The sequence below is a fragment of the Hordeum vulgare genome, chromosome 2H (genome assembly GCF_904849725.1).
Source record: "Hordeum vulgare subsp. vulgare chromosome 2H, MorexV3_pseudomolecules_assembly, whole genome shotgun sequence".
NCBI classification, from domain to species: domain Eukaryota; kingdom Viridiplantae; phylum Streptophyta; class Magnoliopsida; order Poales; family Poaceae; genus Hordeum; species Hordeum vulgare.
In genome coordinates, this window is record NC_058519.1 from 572,432,567 (window position 1) to 572,455,010 (window position 22,444).

Consider the following 22,444-nt stretch of genomic DNA (forward strand, 5'->3'; position numbering starts at 1 on the left):
TGATACCATGTGGTTTGACGATATTTACATTGATCGTATGCCTTAGCATATATAGAGTACATGGACAGAAATATCTCAACCGTATCCGCAATACAAGGAAAAGATCAGGAGATAAACTAGGAAATAACAAACATAATCCTAGCTGCCTAATATACGTAATGATCATGCTCAACAGGGATTGCTAAATCTCAGTTGATTAAGATTTAACTAAACCTCAATCAATGCTTTATTCGTAAGATCTTATGTGAAGATCCGTGTTTTTTTCCTTTCCTTTTTCTATATTATGTGACTTGATCAGTCGAGTGAGGTCTAACCACACCTCTTAAGACTATAGTACCTTGGAGTAGACAGGATGAAAACAGAACATTCTTGTATTATTGGCACACTAGCAAGTACCGAGTGCAAGCCCGCTACACACCCCTTACAAACTAACGTGGTATGCTTATTCATGTACCTGTTCATCCACTCATTCACCAAATAAATAATAATTAATTAATTTCCTGGGGGCAAACCCATCCAGCCGCGCCATCATTTCCACAGGCCGAGGAAGGTGAAGATGAAGCGGACGTAGTCGTAGCGGTAGAGGTGGCGCATCATGGCGATCTTCTGCTCGTCCCACGGCGGGTACCTCAGCATGGCCTCCACCAGGAACCCCCGCCGCAGCACCGCCTTCTTGTGGCTGAACATCTCGAAGGAGTACTTGCCGTGGTACTGCCCGAACCCGCTCTGCCCCACGCCGCCGAACGGCAGCGAGTCGATCCCGAACTGCACGCAAATCCATCCAGGAGCCATGGTTAAACCCATCGGTCAGAAGAAAATGTCGTTGGTTTACAGGCGGCCTACTTGCACGACGGCGTCGTTGAAGGTGACGCTCCCCGACGACGTCTCCTCCACGATCCGGCGCTTCAGCGGCGCGCTGTCGGTGAAGGCGTACACCGCCAGCGGCTTCGGCCGCGCCCTCACGAACGCGATGCTGTCCTCGATCTTCTTCACCTGCATGTATGTATGGTATGTATATGTGACCACCACCGGGAAGGAGACACCATATTCATTCATTCTGCCGCTTTGCTTGGAGTTGGGTTAGCAGAACTTGGTACCGTGATGATGGGGAGCAGAGGGCCGAAGATCTCCTCGGTCATGATCGCCGAGTCCAGCGGCGGGTTCAGCAGTATCGTGGGATCGATGGACCTGATGAAGTCTTTATTTGATGAGGAGACGAGGAAAATAATAATAATAATACGCAGATGGGTTGAGGCCTTCAGGGTTTGCTTACAGGTTCTTGGCGTCTAAGTTGCCGCCGTGCAGGATGGATGCCGCCACCGCCGGGTCCTTGAGGAGGTTACTCAGCCGCTGGAAATGCCGCGCGTTGACGATCCGCGCCATCTGGTCCGAGTCGGCGATGAACCTCTTGAGCGTCGACTTGAGCAACTTGATCTTCACCACCACCCAAGAGAAACGAACACGTGAGAACGATCTTCTGATCAGAATTTTACATAGCCACCAGACAAAAGCGTGCGTGGGTACCAGGGTGGGCGCGAATCGCTCCTCGACGAGCACGTAGTCGATGGCGATGCAGGCCTGGCCGGCGCAGGACGACCACTTGGCGAAGATCACGCGGTTCACCGAGGACTGGAGGTTCCTCCTGCCGGCAACGGCGTCGAAGATGCAGGGGCACTTCCCGCCCAGCTCCAGCGCCACCGGCGTCAGGTGCTTCGCCGCCGCCGCCATCACCACGCGCGCCACGCGCGGGCACCCTGCCAAATTGCCAATGCCAAGGGTTCTACCTGGTTAGCACCAGTACCAACCACCAACACTAACTGATTGCTGGCCTGTCAGCTGGTTGGCCGTACCGGTGAAGAGGACCTTGTCCCATCTGTGCTCCATGAGCTGCTCGCCCACCGCGGGGCCGCCCTGGATGACCTTCACCGCCGTGGCGTCCAGGTACTCGCCTATGTTCTCCTCCAGGAACCTGGCCGTCGCCGGCGCCAGCTCCGACGGCTTCAGCGCCACGGCGTTCCCCGCCGCTATGGCCCCGATCAGCGGCTCCAAAGACAGACCTGTGCACGTCCATATATAGACCATGCATCATGCACTGACCAACATTCTCTCTCTGTGATGTAACACTAGGAAGGATCCATTGATGAGCTTCGAGGAAGGAAGCACGGTAACTCTGGGATGGCCGGTTTTAACCGTTGCTGGTGAGAGCCGCGAATTGGAGTTTTCTTGCCCCAGCAACGGAGGTGGTACCACTGTCCTGCCCATGCCTGCCCGGTCGTCAATGCTTTGGTGTGATCTGAGACGCGCTACAGGATAAGGCTACGGCATGCAGCGTGGTGCACCCGTTCCACAGGCAGTGGACCAGCAGCTGTGTAGTACCTCCCGGGATCTAGGGCAATACCACGACGACACAAGCTTACGTCCGTCGCCGACTGAGGTAGCAGATCCGTGGGATCACTGCAAGCGCTGTTGCACGGCATGTGCGCTGAACTAGCGTATGACTCTGCATTAAAACTGCATGGCTCAATCTGAGCATTGACAATGGCAATGGCAATGGCATGGCATGGCCGACCCACAAACGGACGAAGGCACATGGATCGGTCTCCAGCAAAAATTGAAGGCGCTTGGACGGAGGCTGCGGACTGGGGAGAATAAGCTGGTTCTGCCTCCCCCAAATGCGATCCAAGAAAAGTCCTTTGCCTCCTCCGTTGCCCCCACCCCACTCTCGCTGGTGACACAATTACTCTTTCGTCGCGCATGGCACTCACGACACACAACAGTTTTTTGATTTTTTTTTAAAAGAAAATGTAATGACTGACGATACCATTGGCGACGTATTACTGTCACTCGGAAATAACCACTGTTATCAGAACATACATTTGGACTTCTGATTGCTTGATTGCTGGTCAGTTCAAAAGTTCTTAATGATAAATAGTTTTTGGACAAGAATGATGTTGGCTAATAAACCTGAACAGGGGAAGCACAACGCCAGATTTATCACAATTTTCTGCGTAGCTGAGTCATCTTACTCTGCGTGTTCGAAAAAAATCAGAGCGCCATTGAACCATCAACAGAAAAATGGCCATCAAGGAACAGAGAAAATCAATGTTGACATGGCTTGTGTACTCTTGAAGGGATTGCCGACGTCGTGAGTGCGCCCCAGCCCATAACTCCTGGTCTACACAGCCGACGGACGATTCCTCATCTTTTTTTCTCTTGTGATTGTGAAGAATGAATGCATATTCTTTCAGCGGTAGGATGATTATTATCGGACCGCTAAGAGCATCTATAGTAGAACCCTCAAACCCCCAAACCTTTAAAAATAACCGCTTTTTTTAAGTTTTCGTCCGAAAAACGGCGTAGATTAGAACCCTTAAACCCTTAAACCCGTAAATATTTTTAGAGGTCCAACCCTCAAACTAGTTAACCCGCACGCCACTTCCCACCTCGCGCGGGAGGTAGTTGGTTCCCGCCCGCGCGAGGAAGTTGCCTCGGCCGCCGCCGCCCCGCCTCCCTCCGCGCCCCGGCTGTCGCGCCCCCGCGCCCGCCCAGGCCGCCGTCGCGCCCCGGCCGCCATGGCGCCCCCCGCACCCGCCCAGGCCGCCGTCGCGCCCCGCCCGCCCCGGACGCCGTCGCGCCCCGCCCCCCGCGCCCGCCCCGCCCGCCCCGGCCGCCGCGCCAGCCGCCCCTCCCCTTCCCTCTCCCTGCCGCAGAAGGAGCTCGTCGCGGCGGCGCCGCCGCAGCAGCAGCGCGAGCTCCAGCAGCCGGCGCGCGCGGTCCTGACTGTATTTCGATTTTGAGGGTTGGATTTAAGGGTTCTAGTCTTTGCCCTTGTTTTTCAGCCCTTAAAAGTGTCAAAAATGTGCAATTCTCAACCCTTAAAACTGATTTTTGTTTTAAGGGTTTGAGGGCTCTACTAGAGATGCTCTAAGAAGGCAAGTAGTGGCCGTAAAACTGCTTTATCCTTCAGCTGACGTGTACTGTACACGTCAATTCAGGTAAGGAGAAATCGACCCATTTTCTATGAAGCATCCCTATTGAAGTGGTACTGGAGTACTGGACTCTGGTAGGGTGGTTCACTTTTGTATGTGCATCTATCAATCACAGTAGTGCCGTGCTAATTCATGCACGCATAGTTCCATAGCCTAGCTGGTGTGCATGTGCCTGCTGCATGGACAAAAACTCAGAGTGGACCAATGCGCGGAAACGCGAAACTTCAGTAGACCAATAATGAGCGGAAATATGAAGTTCAGTGGTCTCACTGTCTGTGAAATGTGAAATTCAGTAATACCATCATATTTTTTTTGCGAATGGAATGCACCATTTATTTTACTGTTTTTTGCGAGTTTTTCTTACTACTCTCTCTCTCTCTCCGATCCATGTTACTAGTAGCTGGTTTAGTTCAAAGTTGGTACGGGTGGGAGGTCGCTGCATCGTACCGTACTACCCTGTTTTTGAGTGCAAAGATTAACCGTGCTACAACTCGCAAGGAGAGAAACGAAAGAGTAGAACGTGGAATGAGAGATTGGTTGTCAAGCAAGAGAGTAGTTACCCAAGGGAAAGTTCCAGCAGGAGAAGATGAGGACGACTCCGAGCGGCTCCGGCACGACATGCGCGCTCGCCGGGAACGCCGCCAGCGGCGCCCAGACCTGCACCCCCATCCATGACACGGCGGAGTTGACCAGTTAGGCAGGCTTGGAAAGCAGCCCGGGTGCGACGGGAATGAACAATACGCATTGCAGAGTGACCAAATGATGGGTGGAGGAGCTTGCCTTCTCCGGCGCCGCCCATTTCCCCATCTCCCGCAGCGCGGCGTTGGCGGACTTGGTGAGCACGCCGACCTGAACACCACCAGCATAATACAGATTACCATACAGTAGTGTATAGCAGCGTGCGCGCGGCGAAGGACGGCGACGTGCGACGGCGCGGATGAGGCGAAGGGGGAGGGGAGAACCTCGTCTCTGTAGGCCTCGGCGCGGTGCTTGCCGAGGTCGGCGTGGAGCGCGCGGAAGGCCTCCTCCTCCTTGTCGGCGAGGAGCCGGAGGAGGGCGCGCAGCTGGGACTGCCGCCACGACAGGGGCCGGGTCCTGCCGCCCTCGAAGGTCGCCCGCAGCTCGCCCAGGCGGCGCTGCAGCGCGGGCAGCTCCACCGCCGCGCCGATCTCCTCCACGCTGGTCGCCATTGTGCCCATGCTCTCGGCCTCACTCGCTCTGCTCTGCTCCGCTGCTCCACTGTGAATGTGAGCAAGGAAGTGACGGCTCGCTCGCTGGCTGGTGGTAGGCCCATTTATTGCGACGTCGCGTCCATGCTGCGCACGGGGCTTCAATGCCGGTACCGGCGCAGTCCACTGCAATTATTTTCCCATCAATGCGGTTACTGCAGCTCGGGCTTGATTGGCGTACCATTGCCGTAAGTGTATGTTCTGAGAATCAGAGTCGTGCGCGCTGCATTGGTTGGTTGGCCAGCAATACTAGTAGCAGTAGTAGCATCGTTTCTTCGAGGAGGCGTTTCTACGGGCGTGTATCCTCATTCCGCGGCGCGCTGCTTCGTTGGTTGATTGCGTTGCATGATTGAGCATGGTTCGATAGGGAGCCGGCGACGTGTACGCATATGCGTTCGTACCGAGTGTGCACCACGTTGCGCATTTTCTTACATGAACGGTGTATGGTACCGATTTCTCGGATGTCCCCAAAGGCACATTTTCGTACATAGTGCTAGAGTACGTTAGGTTATCATTTGAGTGGACATTCTTCTTTTTTTTCTTACCTTTTCCTTCTGTTTTTGGACGTTTCCTAATTTGGAAGGGATAGTTTCAGCTTTATAGATTTTGAAAAAGCTCGGAATCCCATCTTTTGATTTCAGCGGATACACACGTCATGATTTTTTTTTTCATCTTTTGTCCAATCATCATTCATTTCATAAAGATCTAAATGTATGAGTTCTAGTGACGCAAAATTTCTTGTTTTCGTAGTTGTATGCGACTAACGAGGTTGCTTAGCTTGCACACAAAATTAACACCTGGATCCCTTGATAACTCTGAGATTAGGGATTAAGTTCAACTTAGCTAGCCGTGTCGTGCAATCAAAATTAATATAACAGAGTTGACATTTGATTCACTACTGCTGCAAATATGATTAACAAATTTATTACAAACATCTCACAAGGATAGTCAGAACAAACCTCCTCATTCATAACTTGGACGAACGGAAATTTCATACTTGAATATTACAAATTTATTGGACTCGAAGGTAAGCTTGTAGCCACTTCTACATAAAAGAGTTTCGCTAACAAGATTTTTATTAACGGAGGGGACATAATGCACGTTCTTCAGTCGCACAGTCTTCCCCGAAGTAAACTTCAGATCGACCGTGCCAACACCATTAACAGAAGCGCTCGAACCGTTTCCCATCAGCTTGGATATAGTCCTTGCGGCATAATAATAAGAGAACATGGAAATATCATCGCATACATGTACATTAGCACCTGTGTCAATCAACCAATCAGGGGAACGACACACTAAGAGAATAATGGGAAGTATACCGTACCCAACATCCTTCATCTCAATGTCACAAATGACAACATTGGCAATCTTGTTTCTTTTCCCATGTTGACGCTTGTCATGACGGTTAGGGCAACTAGGAGACCAATGACCGAGATCTTCGCACAGAGGACAAACACTTTTATTCTTGCCATTCTTCTTCTTGAAGTTGGTGTGATGTCAAGCCTTGTTATTGCCATCAAACTTTTCTTTACCATCAAACTTGCCGTTGTTCTTGAACTTGTGGGGCTGGAAGTTTGTCTTCCGCACCAGATTGCAGTACAACCTCCCTCAATACCTCAAGCATGTATATCTTTTGCTCTCACCTTTTCTTCCACATCAAGAGTACCAATGAGATGCATAACGGAAAACTCCTGCCTCTTATGCTTCAAAGAGGTAGCAAAGTTCCTCCACGAGGGAGGAAGCTTAGTGATGATGCATCCCACAACAAACTTATCTGGTAACATACAATTGAAGTGCTCAAGTTCTCTAGCAAACGATTGTATCTCGTGAGCTTGCTCAACCACGGAGCGCTCATCAGTCATGTTGTAGTCATAGAATTGTTCCATGATATACAACTTAGTGTTTGCATCCGAGACCCCAAACTTGGCCTTGAGTGTGTCCCACATATCTTTTCCATTAGGGACATTTACGATTTTCCTCCTAACTTCGACCCGACCTCATCTTTACCCCTAAAAAATAGTGATCAACTATACCTCTCAGGTGCCATTATGGAAATAGCCTTCTGTTCCGTTTTCATCCGGTCAAAGGCCTTTGAGCGTGAATGAGCTGTTATGTGGACATATGTACCTCTCATTGCCTATGACACAAACATGTTGGACCCATCGAAAGGAAAAAAAAAGAAAAGACTATCTCCCATCTCTACCACTTACACATGGTTTCCACCCAAATAAAACACATACAGGCTCGCTCCTCTCTCTCCTCTTCGTCTCCAACAAGCTCTCTCTCCTACGACAGCAGCACAGCAGCGCGATGGCGCCAGTAGCAGCAAGATAACACGACTGCGGCAGCAGTAGCAACAGCGCAACCGCACAAACAACAACAGGAGCACAACAGCGGATTTTTTTCATTGTTTTGATCCTTAAGGCGCAAGTTCATCACGTAACGAACTCGTTTGGAAAGAATTTCACGTTTTGACCCTTTTGGAAACGCCATAGGCCGTGACGTTGTAGGCATTATGCCAAACGCCAGTCTACTGGACGTTGCAGGCCTCATGTGCAACACCAGTCTACTGGACGTTGCAGGCCTTAGCAGAAATGCCAAGGAGGCTGGCGTTGCAGGCGTCATAAGTAACTGCCCCGCGCCCCTTCGTCCACCTCCAGATCTTTCTTCCTCTTCCTCCACGAAAAAGCTCTCCCTCCTCCTCCAGATCCCCCCCTTCGATCTCCCTCCTCCCCCAACCGTTTTGTTGGTTCTTTGGGGCAAATCGAAGAGGCCGGTAAGCTCCTCCAACCCCTCCAATTAGTTTTTGCAATGATTTTGTATTTGTGTAGATTTTTTTTGCACTAGGTGTACGATATGTTTTGAAGTAAAATTTATTTTGTGATTGTTAATAGGTGTAGTTTATGGTGTGTCTAGGTGTAGTTTTTGGTGGCTATATGTATAACCTAGGTTTTGTTCATATTGTTCACATTAGGTTTATGCCTAGGTTTAGTTCATATTATTCGAAGAGGCCGGTAAGAATTTTGTTCATATTATGTAGGATTTTTCGGCCCAATCAATATCCGGGTCTTGATGACTACTACGAGCAGAAGCATCGTGCGGTGCTAGTTGAAAGAGGAGAGGTAATTATGATTTTGTTGATGATTATTTTTATATACTCCATGATTTTTATATTTTGGCAAGTTGAGTCAATTAACAAATTATGCCTTTGTTTGTTTAGGTTCCTCCACTACTTCGTTTGAGGGGGCACAACCCGAATGAAACTCTTGTATATGACCCTCGTTACGAGCCATATTTTAGAAGAATGGATCTTGTTCAATTTGTGCTCAAAACTTTAAAGGCACACCACCATGGTTGAACGCCACGGCTCTAACAACACTTACGGATCGATGGAGGCCGGAGACGCACTCTTTTCACCTTCCTCTTGGTGAGATGAGCATAACCTTGGAGGATATTGCTATGATCTCCGGGCTTCCTATCGAGGGCAGGGCTCTTACATGGAAGGTTAGGGCCGCCGGGTGGCGACAACGGGTTGCAGCATTGGTTGGTGTTGAACCCGAGCCATGGACTGATGAAACTAGGAAGGATCCTAGGCCATCCGGTGTGTTGTTCTCTTGGATACAGAGACATTTTCACAGATGCCCAAAGGATGCTAGTCCGCTTGTTGTGGAGAGGTTCGCGAGAGCATATCTCTGGAATCTTTTGACCCAAGTGGTGTTTCCGGATGGCACTGGGGACACAGCCTCATGGATGTTCTTGGATCCTCTTCGTGACTGGGATGTGAAGTGGAGTTGGGGTTCGGCAGCACTAGCCTTCTTGTACCGTCAGGTATGGCTTAATATCATGCATTTTCATTTTATTCAATGGGATATGATGCATTTTCATTTTATTAAATCTGTAGTTGGATGGAGCATGCATGAGGAGTAAGGCGACGTCCTGTCTTGGAGGTTTCGTCTGGGCCCTACAGGTTTGGATGTGGGAGCGTATCCCTGTTGGCCGGAGCTTCAACCTTGCTCCGGAAGAACCCTGGAAGTACCCGTTTGACGGGGATGAGGAGCGATACCCCACTATCGCACACACACATGGGCTAATGTCCAATGGACGAGTATCGCGGCATGGGGCAGTATAAGGCATACATAAGCGAGCTTGACATGCTAACTTACGAACAGGTAAATGCTTTATCAAATTTGCTGTTTTTTTTCATGGATGGTTGAGTGACTTGTTGTTATGTAGGTTAATTGGAGGCCGTACACGGTAGTTAGGCAGTTTCCTCTGAGCAACATGTGCCTTCATGACCAACATCTTTGGCGTGTGCGGTGCCCAATGATATGCTTTTATGCGGTGGAGTGGCATCTTCCTCATCGTGTTTCAAAGCAGTTCGGGGTACAACAACGCACCCCGCCGGATTACGTCGAGACAAGTGTGAAGCTACATAAGTGAGTCTTTTGTATCACGTGTTTCTCCTGTTGATCAATGTCTAACATGAAAAAATGAAACTGATGTAGTATTCTAATGCTTTGTAGGACAAACCGGCAAAGCAATAAGACTGTCATCAATTGGGAGGAGCACCACATTACTTGGGTGGACATGTGGAATGCTCAGAGACAACATCGAGTTGAAAATGATGAAACACCCGGCACTGACGAGGCGGCATACTTAAGGCATTTGGAGTGGATGCGTACAAAGTACAGAGTTATCCATAAGGCTGCCTGGACTCGTTCCGATTGCTTGGACTTACTGCCGAGTGAGGCTGCTAATGCTGCATTCAACAGTTCAATTAGGGAGACACTTGGAGCGCATCTTGACTATGGTCCTCTCCATGACCGAGTGGTACGTCCCTCCTTTAAAATATAAACAAGTGTCATTTATTCGTGGGTGGTATGTCACATGTGTTTTATCCAGGGCACAGAGCTATGGAGATGTATCAACGAGAGTAACGTGGTCCTTGCCCGTGCCCCATGTCCACAAACGGACGAACTTGTTAGAACTACTCTGCAGGTTTGATGCCTTGTTAACCTTTGTTTTGTCGTACCTTTGTTAGCATATTAACATGTCATTATCTTTTCCTTGCGCAGAAGGTCGCCAATCGGTGCCGCACACTAGCGGCTTTACTTTCTTGCCACGGTGTTTCGTCCACCGATGTGAGGGCACATGCGCAGTACACGATGGATGTGCACTCTTCCGCTCGTCCGTCTGCCAGCCGGCCACGGGCCTCTTCCGCTCGTCCGTCTTCCAGTCGAGCACATGTTTCTTCTAGCCGAGCACATGAAGAGGAGATTGAAGAAGAAGAGGAGTCCGATAACGAGGCCGCGGATCTGGACTTCATTGAGTTTGGGGCTTCGCAAATGGAAGATGCTCCGCAGCCAAGTCAACCCACTCAGCCGACGGAAGAAACACGTCGAGCTAGCTCAAGGAACATCAGACGTCCTAGCTGGCAGAACACTCCAGAGGGCTACGTTACTAAGGGCAAGATGGATGCGAAGAGAGGGAGGAAGTGAAGTGTTATGACCTATGTCGTATTCTGAGTGTTATGATGTTGTCTGTTGAACTATGTTGTTTGTTGAACTATGTCTGTTGAACTATGAACTATGATGCTATGCTGAGTCTTATGATTTAAATTATGGTGTTATGCTTTGAATTATGGTGTTATGTTTTGATGAATGGTGTTATGCTGTGAATTATGGTCTTATGATTTAAACTATATTCTATGAAATATGTTTGTTGATCAAAACAGTGAAAAAATCCTGTTTGGGGTTTCTGGACTAAGGAAACGCCAGCAGCCTTGGCGTTTCTGGTTGGGTCTGCAACGCCAGCCTTCATGGCGTTTCTGCCACGGCTGCAACGCTGGCGAGGACCCCAGCACTGCGGTACTGGACTAAGGAAACGCTAGGGAGCCTGGCGTTTCTGGTTGGGTCTGCAACGCCAGCAGGTCTGGCGTTTCTTCCACGGCTGCAACGCTGGCGAGGGCCACAGTACTGCGGTACTGGACTAAGGAAACGCCAGGGAGCCTGGCATTTCTGGTATAGTCTGCAACGCCAGCAGGCTTGGCGTTTCACTGTTTTTATCTTGCTCAGACAACACTTTCACACACACATCATACATAGCTCATTTAGCACATTCACACAGACATAGCTCATTTAGCACTTTCACACACACATCATACATAGCTCATATGCAACACACATCATATAAAGAATACACATAACATAGCCCATTTAAAGTTCACGTCGATAGATGCATAATAGGTTCTTAAAGTACATAATAGTGGATTTCATAGTCAGATAGCACGCAAGGGAACAAGGTTCAACACATAGGGTTCAAACATGAAAGCGTGCATGACAAATAGAAGCCTCCGGCTCTACTGCGTCGAGCAAGGCCCCTTCCCCTATTTCTTCTTCCTCTCTTCCTCCTCTTCGTCTTCCCTTTTGCACATTTTTGAGGCCTCCTCCAGCACCCTCTCCATGAAGAGTTCCTCCTCCCGCTCTCTCTTTGCTGCACCCTCTGCCATAGCAATCTTAAATTTAGCTGCCAATTCATTGTGAGTTGCTCCATCGCCTTCTTGTGTTTGTCCTTCATCTTTTTCTCATAAGCACAGTGTTCAAGAAACATTTTGAGGTCCTCCTTCCTCTTTGCTTCAAACTCCTCGTACTGGCGCTCCCTCTCCATCTTCTTTGCTTCGGCTGCGTCCTGCTCTCTCAACTTCTTTGCAGCCCTCTCCATCAACCGCTGCTCCTCACTGGCTGCATCCTTCTCCGCCCCCACTCCATTTTCTCCTTGTTGGGTTGAGACGCCGCCATACCTACATAAAAACATCAAGGCTCACAGTTAATACAACAACATACAAAGTTACGAAAATGGTCGCCGTAGGTAATAACATCAAAACATCTAGGCATGAAAAACAACATGATAGATAAACTTACGGAAATTCTCCTCGTAGGTAACCGAACATTCCTCTACCACCACCCGAACCTCTACCCATAAAACCAGCACGTCTACCACCACCGCCGGATCCTTGTCCCATAGAAAGGCCACCACGTCTACCACCGCCGGATCCTCGTCCCATAGAAAGGCCACCACGTCCACCACCGTCGGATCCTCGTCCCATAGCAATGCCACCACTTGAACCACCACGTGTACCACCGCCGGATCCTCGGCCCACAGGAAGCCCACCACTTGAACCACCACGTCTACCACCGCCGGATCCTCGTTCCATAGCAATGCCACCACTTGAACCACCACGTCTACCACCGCCAGCACTTGAACCACCTCTGCCCCCCACATCACTAGTAGATGTGTTGTTTCTTTTGCAAGTCCTCTTATTATGTGTCGTTTCATTGCAATCACCACATTGTTGCCTATCACGTGGCTCCATGAAATATCCACTACCAAACTCTCTGGTGCTCATCAGGTCATCCATATCATTCCTGTATCGTTTTGTTCTCCTTCTACCCTTCGGTTGAACCATCATCTCTGGATCCGGCCTAATATTAGGGTCGTGATACTCGGGCCACTATGATGGGTCAAGAAAAGGGTGGAATCTCGACGCCCATGTTAACTGATGAGTTTGCAAGTTGAATTCATGCAACCTCACAACTACATCATCAGAGAAGGGCAAATTCCTCATGCGACATGCCGTCATCATGTGCGAGCATGTCCAGTGGTACTTACTAGGACGCTCACAAGTGCAATGCCGCGTCTGAAGGGAAACAATAAATGAGCGACCACCATATGATTGCCCATCTCTCGTTGTACCGCCTGGCTCATCCACTTGGTATTTCATTTCAGCGTTATCGAAACAAGTGGCTCGCTACATTGCTGACTTCTCCTTTTGAAACTCTAGCCACTCAGCAACCTTCTTCGGATAGATCTCATTGGGAGGCTTCTCACTCTCACCAATCAACTTGCCAATTTCTTCCGAGTGCTTAAGAAAATACTCATTTAGCTTGTAAAAGATATATTCAGCTATTGCCGTGACCAACAACCGACGTGGCCCCTTCAAGACAAAGTTGAAGCACTCAACAAGATTGCTTGTCAAGTCGCCATATCTCATGCCTCCTTCGTCACATGCCCGTGACCACTTATGTCTCTCATCTATATTCCTATGTAGGAATTCTTTCCCACCTTCATTTGCCTTCTCATATATTTTGTTCAATCACTTAGTGAACGACTCAACGGAGAAGGCCACACATGTTGAGTTAAGATCCTTCGCCAGATCTTTGTTCTTACAAGCCCTGTAAAAGTTTGCAACCAAGTGCCTCATGCACCATCGATGGTGAAGCCCCGCATGCCCTGGAATGTGAACATCCACGACCTTCAATATGCCTGGGTGCCGATCAGATATGATGCATACCTCCCTATTGGGAGGAATCACCGTGCTTCTCACAAGTCTCATGAACCATTCCCAGTTGTCTTGGTTCTCCGCTGACACCAAAGCAAATGCCACAGGCAACACATGATCATTAGCATCATGTGCCATTGCTATCATTAGTGTGCCCTTGTATTTGCCAGTCAGGAATGTTCCATCTATAGACAAAACCGGACGACAATGCTCAAAAGCTGCAATGCATGGGCCAAACGTCCAAAAGGCACGACGGAACACTCCTTCAATATCTTGGACATAGTGGTACATTCCGGGGTTTCTATAGGCCATCGCGCCCAGCAACCGGGGTAGCATGTTGTATGCCTCTTCCCATCCACCGTACAACATTCTAAAAGCAACCTGTTTGGCCTTCCATGTCTTCCCGTACTTGACCTTATATCCAAATCTCTCGAAAACCCAACTCATCAACAACTTCACTTTAATGGTTGGATCCTCAGCTATATGTTTCTGGTATTTATAACCGATGAATTCCGAGGTTAACTGACGGTGTGTCTCTGGTGCTTCATCTGTCGGTGTTGTGCATTGGTGAGTTGCAATGCAACTACTTATCTTCCACATACCATCTTTCATGTGTCTTGAATTGACTTTCCATTTGCATTTTTCTACCTCACATTTGACGGTGTATCGCTTGTGGCAGTCTGAGTAAGCAACTCTAGAAGGCCTGTAGTGCTTGACGGCATACTCACACAACCACATCTTCAATTCTAGAATGTCCTCGAACATCAAACCTTTCTTTAGGTAAGACATTGAGATCGCGTTGGGTCTGCTACTTGGGAACATTCTAGCCTCAATTGTCTTGCTCATGCCACCGTCGACTAAAGCCTTATCTGCAAGGCTAACATCACAAAACAAGGGAACTTTGTGATCCCTCCCGGTGATTTTTGTATACCACTCCGCTTCTTTCTCAGTGAAGCCATCCTCATCCAACTCATTCACCGGGCCTTCATCATCCGAATCATCCACACAAGCACGCTGATAAACAATGTAAGGATCCATGTCATCATGCGTTACTTGAGCCTCTACGTCACCAACAATGTTGTGTTGCCTCTCATACTCTTCGTCGGACTCATGACCATCATCTTTGATCGGTGCACTACCTCCAAACTCATATTGGGGATACTCATTGACTTGCACTTCTACTTTATGCTCAACAATAGGTGCCACACCATTATACGGGCTCAAATCATCTACTATGTGTTGGTTCAAGTCAACATGAAGAGGAGCATTGACCACCGTACTAGCAAACACTTCGAGTGACTTGTCTATCGAGGATGCAACAGCCTCCCTGTATGCAACCCAATGCAAATTAGACTTGATAGGCATTGTCTTCATTCGACACTTGTGTGCCGACCCAACATCATATCTTCCTAATAATTCTACTTGGTCACTTGGATCAACCCACTTCAATCTTATCTGAGTTTCTGCCACAACCTCTTCATAAGTAGGACTATCAAGAAATGTCAACACTTCCTCATATTTGTCAACAATAGCAACATTCATGAATGCCTCTTTGTCAACATAATGAATATTCACAATCTTGTCCATCTAAAAAAGGGGACAAAATTACCAATTCTAAGTATAACAAAACAACTAACAAAACATTACCCTAACCATTTGCATCCAAATTAGGCATTAACACAAACCCTAACCCTAAACCTTGTCCATCCAAATTAGGCATAACACAAAACCTAACACTAACCCTAACCCTTGTCCAACCAAACTAGGCATAACCCTAACCATAACACTAAATCTCCTCAATAATAAGAAACCAACCAATACAATGCAACATAAATAGAACACCTAGTGCAAAAAAAATCTACACAAATACAAAATCATTGCAAAAACTAATTGGAGGGATTGGAGGAGCTTACCGGCCTCTTCGATTTGCCCCAAAGAACCTACTAAAAGGTTGAGGGAGGAGGGAGATCAAAGGGGGTATGGTGAGGAGGAGGGAGAGCTTTTTCGAGCTAACAAGAACAAGAGGAGAGGAGAAATGTTGGTTGGTGGGCGAGGGGGTCGGGGTGGCAGAATATAAAGGCAAGAAACGCCATAGGTACTGGCGTTTCACCTCAGGTCTGCAACGCCACGTTAGACATGCGTTTCACCTCAGGTCTGCAACGCCACATTACACAGGCGTTTGAAAGAACATCTGCAACGCCACAAGCTATGGCGTTTCATAACAGGGCTGCAACGCCACGGACTATGGCGTTTCAAAAAAGGATCAAAACGTGAAATTCTTTCCAACCGAGTTCGTTACGTGATGAACTTGCGCCTTAAGGATCAAAACAGTGAAAAAATCCCACAACAACCCAGTGGCCACGCAAGCATGAAAGTGATGACAGCAGGAGCAACATGACGACGAGAGCAGTAGCGCGGTGGGGCAAGCAGCAGCATGGCAGCATCAGAAGTAGAAGCACAATAGCGCTGTGCAAGGAGTAGCAATGGTGGGTGACACAAGGAGTAGCGCGGCGGCAGGCGGCACAAGGAGCAGTAGCGGCCGTCGCAAAGCAGCAGTGATGTCGAGTGGCGCAAGCGGCATGGTTGACCACCATGGTCGGGGCCGCCATGGGTGCATGGTCCCGATTGCTTTTCATAAAAAAGTACAAGGAACCGATTGTTTTCTTTAAAAAGGTTATAGGGTCCCACCTATATGTGACATAGGCAGTGAGTTGTAAAACTGTCCACATAACTGCTCACTGACGGTTAAACCCCTTCGACTGGATAGAAACGATGTAGAGGGGTATTTTCACAACCATGTAATGAAAGAGGGGTATAGTGGAGCACTGGTTTTTTAGGGGTAAAGAGTAGCTCGGGACAAATTTAGGGGGGGGGGAATGGAATTGGTCATTTCCATTATCAATTAACGCATAAGCATCAACTATGTTCTCGCAAAGAACACTCAAGAGAGCAGTCTTAAACAAGGTGTCGATTTTCTAAAAAGCTTGTTCCTGTTTAGGATCAAGAACTCCTTCATGTTTGCTAAGAGTGGAGTCATAGCAGATCATGGTTTGAAACCGTAGAACAACCATCACACGCCACCTCTTATAGTACGCACCCTCAAACATAGGAGGCCTCATGAAAGCAGCAAAACCATTCGGGGTAAATTACCTACAATAAGATTTTTGGATTTTTGGAGATACGAGCAATTTACCAAATGATTTAAAAGAAATAAAAAATAGATAAAACACGACCAATGTAACAAAGACAAGACTAGTCATGCAAAGTTGAGGAAAGTAGGCCACAATAAGAGAGGCAAGACTAGGTAGGCAAACTATATGAGAGTAGGCAAACTATAGTAGAGCATGCAAATATCATCGCAACATGTATGTTAGAATAGAATAATCTAGAACACATACTTAATACGTCTCAAACATATCTACTTTTCCAAACACTTTTGCCCTAGTTTTGGACTTCAATTTGCATGATTTGAATGAAACTAAGCCGGACTAACGTTGTTTTCACCAAAACTAGCAAGGTGTTGCTTTTGTGGAGAAATAAAAGTTATCGGAATTGGACGAAACTTTCTAGATATTTTTATGGAATATATAAAGATACTAGAGCGAAGAAACCATCAGAGGGGCCACCAGTTGCTGAAAAGGCAACATGGCGCGCCCCGATGCTTTGTGGGGCCCGTGTGGCTCCGTCGACCCTGATTCCAAGCCAATAAATTCCTATTTCTCGAGAAAAAATAGGTTTCATTGCATTTTACGAGATGGGGCCGCCGCCACCTAATACTTGTGATCTGTGTTGGGTTTCTCTTGAAGAGGAACGAGTTATCGTAGCACAATGTGGGTAAGTATTTCCCTTAGTTATGAAACCAAGGTTTATTGAACCAATAGGAGTATCAACAACAATCATCCTCAGTGGTTGCACACAAAAGACCAAACAACTTGCACCCAACGCGGGCAAGAGGGTTGTCAATTCCCTTGGGCTCGTTTTTTGCAAGCAAGTGGGGTGTGTAGATAATGCAAATTGCAAAATAAAATGAAAACAAGTAAATGACAACAAGGTATTGAAGGTTTTGTAAACATATGGTGAATAGACCGGGGGGGACATATTTTTCCTTGGTGGCATCTCTCATGAAAACATCATATAGTGGGTAAACAAATTAGTGTTGGGCAATTGATAGAAAAGTGGATAGTTATGCGATATTCACGACAATGATCATGTGTATATAGCCATCATGTTTATAAACAAATAGGCTTACTCCTGCCTGCACCTATTACTATTACTCCACTCATCGATCGTTATCCAGCATGCATCTAGAGTATTAAGTAAAACACAGTAATGCATGTAGAACGATGACATAATGTAGACAAAGTAACCTGAAGCAATATGAATAAACCCCATCGTGTTATCCTTAGTAGCAACCACACAAAGATGCATCTTGTCCCCTTATGACACTTGGATATAGAAACTCACCAGGTTGAACCTGCTGCAATGCACCTCTCTCACCAAAGAAATATCAATCTAATTGGCCAAACTATTTGAATAGATCAGAGATAATTACGAAGCTATAATAATCAATCACATAATAATCCTATTAGAATTAAAATAATACTCAAATATTTATCATGAATAATTTGAACATAAACCCACAATCCATCGGATCCCAACAAACGCACCCCACAAAAGGATTACATCATATGGATCAAAGCGAAGATGTGATGATCATTGCATTGAAGTTAAAGAGAGAAAGATATTGCCATCTAGGTACTAGCCATGGACCCATAGGTGTGTGGTGAACTACTCACACATCACCATGAGGACATCAAGGTTGATGAAGAGGCCCTCCTTGATTGCCCCCCCTCCGATAGGGTACGAGAATGGACTGTTGGAAACATGCCCTAGAGGCAATAATAAATTAGTTATTATTATATTTATTTGTTCATGATAATTTTTTATTATCCATGCTATAATTGTATTAATTGGAAACACATATACATGTGTGGATACATAGACAAAACACTGTCCCTAGTAAGCCTCTAGTTGACTAGCTCGTTGATCAAAGATTGTCAAGGTTTCCTCATCATAGACAAGTGTTGTCACTTGATAACGGGATCACATCATTAGGAAAATCATGTGATGGACAAGACCCAAACTATGAACGTAGCATGTGATCGTGTCATTTTATTGCTATTGTTTTCTGCATGTCAAGTATTCATTCCTATGACCATTAGATAATGTAACTCACTAACACCGCAGGAATACCTTGTGTGTATCAAACGTCACAACGTAACTGGGTGACTATAAAGGTGCTCTACAGGTATCTCCGAAGGTGTCCGTTGAGTTAGCATGGATCAAGACTCGGATTTGTCACTCCGTGTGACGGAGAGGTATATCGGGGCCCACTCGGTAATACAACATCACACACAAGCCTTGCAAGCAATGTGACAAAGTGTAAGTCATGGGATCTTGTATTACGGAACGAGTAAAGAGACTTGCCGGTAACGATATTGAAATAGGTATGCGGATACCGACGATCGAATCTCGGGCAAGTAACATACCGAAGGACAAAGGGAATGACATACGGGATTATATGAATCCTTGGCACTAAGGTCCAACCGATAAGATCTTCGGAGAATACGTAGGATCCAATATGGGCATCCAGGTCCCGCTATTGGATATTGACCGAGGAGTGTCTCGGGTCATGTCTACATAGTTCTCGAACTCGCATGGTGTGCACACTTAAGGTTCTATAATGTTTTAGTATAGTTGAGTTATATGTGTGGTTAACGAATGTTGTTCGGAGTCCCAGATGAGATCACAGACATCACAAGGGTTTCCGGAATGGTCCGGAGACGAAGATTGATATATAGGATGGTTTCATTTTGTCACCGGAAAGTTTCGGATAATTCCGGCAGTGTACCGGGAGTGACGAATGGGTTCCGGGTGTTCACCAGGAGGGGCCCACCCCACCCGGGAGTGAGCCCAGTGACCCTAGGGTGGCACACTAGCCCTTAGTGGGCTGGTGAGGCCAGCCCAATAGGGCCATGGCGCCACAAGGGAAAATACCAAAGGAAAGAAAAAAAGGAAAGAGGGAGGTGGGAAGGAAGAGGAGGACTCCTCCTTCCCCAAACCGAATTGGAGGAGGAGTCCTCCACTCCCTTCGGCCGGCGCACCAAGGGGCTCCTTGAGCCCCAAGGCTAGCCCCTCCCCTCCTCCTATATATACTCGTGGTTTAAGGGTTTTTGAGACACAACTTTGCCACGTGCAACTCAAACCTATACCACATAGTTTTACCTCTAGATCGGATTTCTGCAGAGCCCTGCAGGAGTAGTTCATCACCACCGGCGGAGCGCCGTCACGATGCCGGAGAACTCATCTACTTCTCCGTATCTCTTGCTCGATCAAGAAGGCTGAGATCATCATCGAGCTGTACGTGTGCTGAACACGGAGGTGCCGTCCGTTCGGCGCTAGATCGGAACGGATCGTGGGACAGATCGTGGGACGACGGTGATTTGAATCACGAAGTTGTACCACTACATCAACTGTGTTTATTAACGCTTACCGCTTAGCGATCTACAAGGGTACGTAGATCTAATATCCTCTCGTAGATGGACATCACCATGATAGGTCTTCATGTCCGTAGCATTTTTTTTGTTTCCCATTCAACGTTCCCCAACAGTGGCATCATGAGCTAGGTTCATGCGTAGATGTTATCTCGAGTAGAACACAAAAGGTTTTGTGGGCGTTGATGTTCAATTTTCTGCCCTCCTTAGTCTTTTCTCGATTCGGCGGTATTGTTGGATTGAAGCGGCCCGGACCGACATTACTCGTACGCTTACGAGAGACTGGTTTCATCGACTAACATGCAACTCGTTGCATAAAGATGACTGGCGGGTGCCTGTTTCTTCAACTTTAGTTGAATTGGTTTTGACTGAGGTGGTCCTTGGAGAGAGGTTAAATAGCATTTTGCACATCTCTGTTGTGGTTTTTGCGTAAGTAAGATGCGATCATACTAGATACCCATAGCAGCCACGTAAAACATGCAACAACAAATTACAGGACGTCTAACTTGTTTTTGCAGGGTATGCTTGTGATATGATATGGCCAATGACGTGATGTGATATATTGGATGTATGAGATGATCATGTTGTAATAGTTAATATCGACTTGCACATCGATGCTACGGCAACCGTCAAGATCCATAGGGTTGTCTTTAAACTAACATTTGTGTTTGCAGATGTGTTTACTATATTGCTAGGTCATAGCTTTAGTATTAATAGCGTAGATAGCACGACAACCTTGATGGCGAACGATGATGGAGATCATGGTGTGGCACCAGTGACAAGAAGATCATGTCGGTGCTTTGGTGATGAACATAAAGAAGCACAAGATGATGGCCATATCATGTCACTTATGAATTGCATGTGATGTTAATCCTTTTATGCACCTTATTTTGCTTAGAAAGACGGTAGCATTATAAGGTGATCTCTCACTAAAATTTCAAGATGAAATTGTGTTCTCCCCGACTGTGCACCGTTGCGATAGTTCATCGTTTCAAGACACCACGTGATGATCGGGTGTGATAGACTCAACATTCACATACAACGGGTGCAAAACAGTTGCACACGCATAACACTCGGGTTAAACTTGACGAGCCTAGCATGTGCAGACATGGCCTCGGAACACATGAGACCAAAAGGTCGAGCATGAATCGTATAGTTGATATGATTAGCATAGATATGCTTACCACTAAAGCTATACTCAACTCACGTGATGATCGAACTTGAGTTAGTGGATTTGGATCATGTACCACTCAAATGACTAGAGGGATGTACTTTTTGAGTGGGAGTTTATTAAGTAATTTGATTAGTTAAACTCTAATTATCATGAACATAGTCAAAAGGTATTTGCGAATTATGATGTAGCTTGCGCTATAGCTCTACTGTTTTTTATATGTTCCTAGAGAAAATTTAGTTGAAAGATGATAGTAGCAACTTTGCAGACTGAGTTCGTGAAACCGAGGATTGTCCTCATTGCTGCGCAGAAGGCTTGTGTCCTTAATACACCACTCGGTGTGCTGCACCTCGAGCGTCGTCTGTGGATGTTGCGAACATCTGACATACACATTTTTTATGAATACGTGATAGTTCAGTGCATAATACTTAATGGCTTAGAAGCAAGGCGCCGAAGATGTTTTGAAACGTCACGGAACATAAGAGATGTTCTAAGAGATGAAATTGAGATTTCATGCTCGTGCCCTTATTGAGAGGTATGAGACCTCCGACAAGATTCTTTGTCTACAAAGTAAAGGAGAAAAGCTCAATCGTTGAGCATGTTCTCAGATTGTCTGAGTACAACAATCGCTTGAATCAAGTGGGAGTTAATCTTCCAGATGAGATAGTAATGGTTCTCCAAAGTCACTGCCACTAAGCTGCTAGAGCTTCGTGATGAACTATAACATATCAAGGATAGATATGATGATCCTTGAGCGATTCGCAATGTTTGACACTGCGAAAGTAGAAATCAAGAAGGAGCATCAATTGTTGATGTTAGTAAAACCACTAGTTTTAAGAAGGGCAAGGGATAGAAGGGATACTTATGAAACGACAAACCAGTTGCTGCTCTAATGAAGAAACCCAAGATTGAACCCAAAACCGAGACTAAGTGCTTCTATTATGAGGGGAACGGTCACTGAGGTGGAGCTACCCTAGATACTTGGTAGATGAGAAGGCTGGCGAAGTCAACAAAAGTATATTTGATATACATGATATTGATGTGTACTTTACTAGTACTCCTAGTAGCACGAGGGTATTAGATACCGGTTCGATTGCTAAGTGATTAGTAACTCGAAATAAAAGCTACGGAATAAACGGAGACTAGCTAAAGGCAAGGTGACG

At 46.9% G+C, this 22,444-nt stretch overlaps 1 protein-coding gene across 1 annotated transcript; it reads right to left on the bottom strand.

Moving 5' to 3' along the window:
* Nucleotides 1-355: 355 nt before the first annotated feature.
* Nucleotides 356-5,519, bottom strand: LOC123427382 (aldehyde dehydrogenase family 3 member F1-like). Its single transcript, XM_045111409.1, has 9 exons — nt 4,952-5,519; nt 4,770-4,838; nt 4,550-4,646; nt 1,851-2,057; nt 1,525-1,754; nt 1,274-1,434; nt 1,098-1,188; nt 844-993; nt 356-765 (listed from the first exon to the last, which is right to left on the bottom strand). Exons 1-9 carry the CDS (start codon nt 5,186-5,188, stop codon nt 529-531), a joined length of 1,479 nt encoding a protein of 492 aa, XP_044967344.1. The 5' UTR covers nt 5,189-5,519; the 3' UTR covers nt 356-528.
* Nucleotides 5,520-22,444: the final 16,925 nt, after the last annotated feature.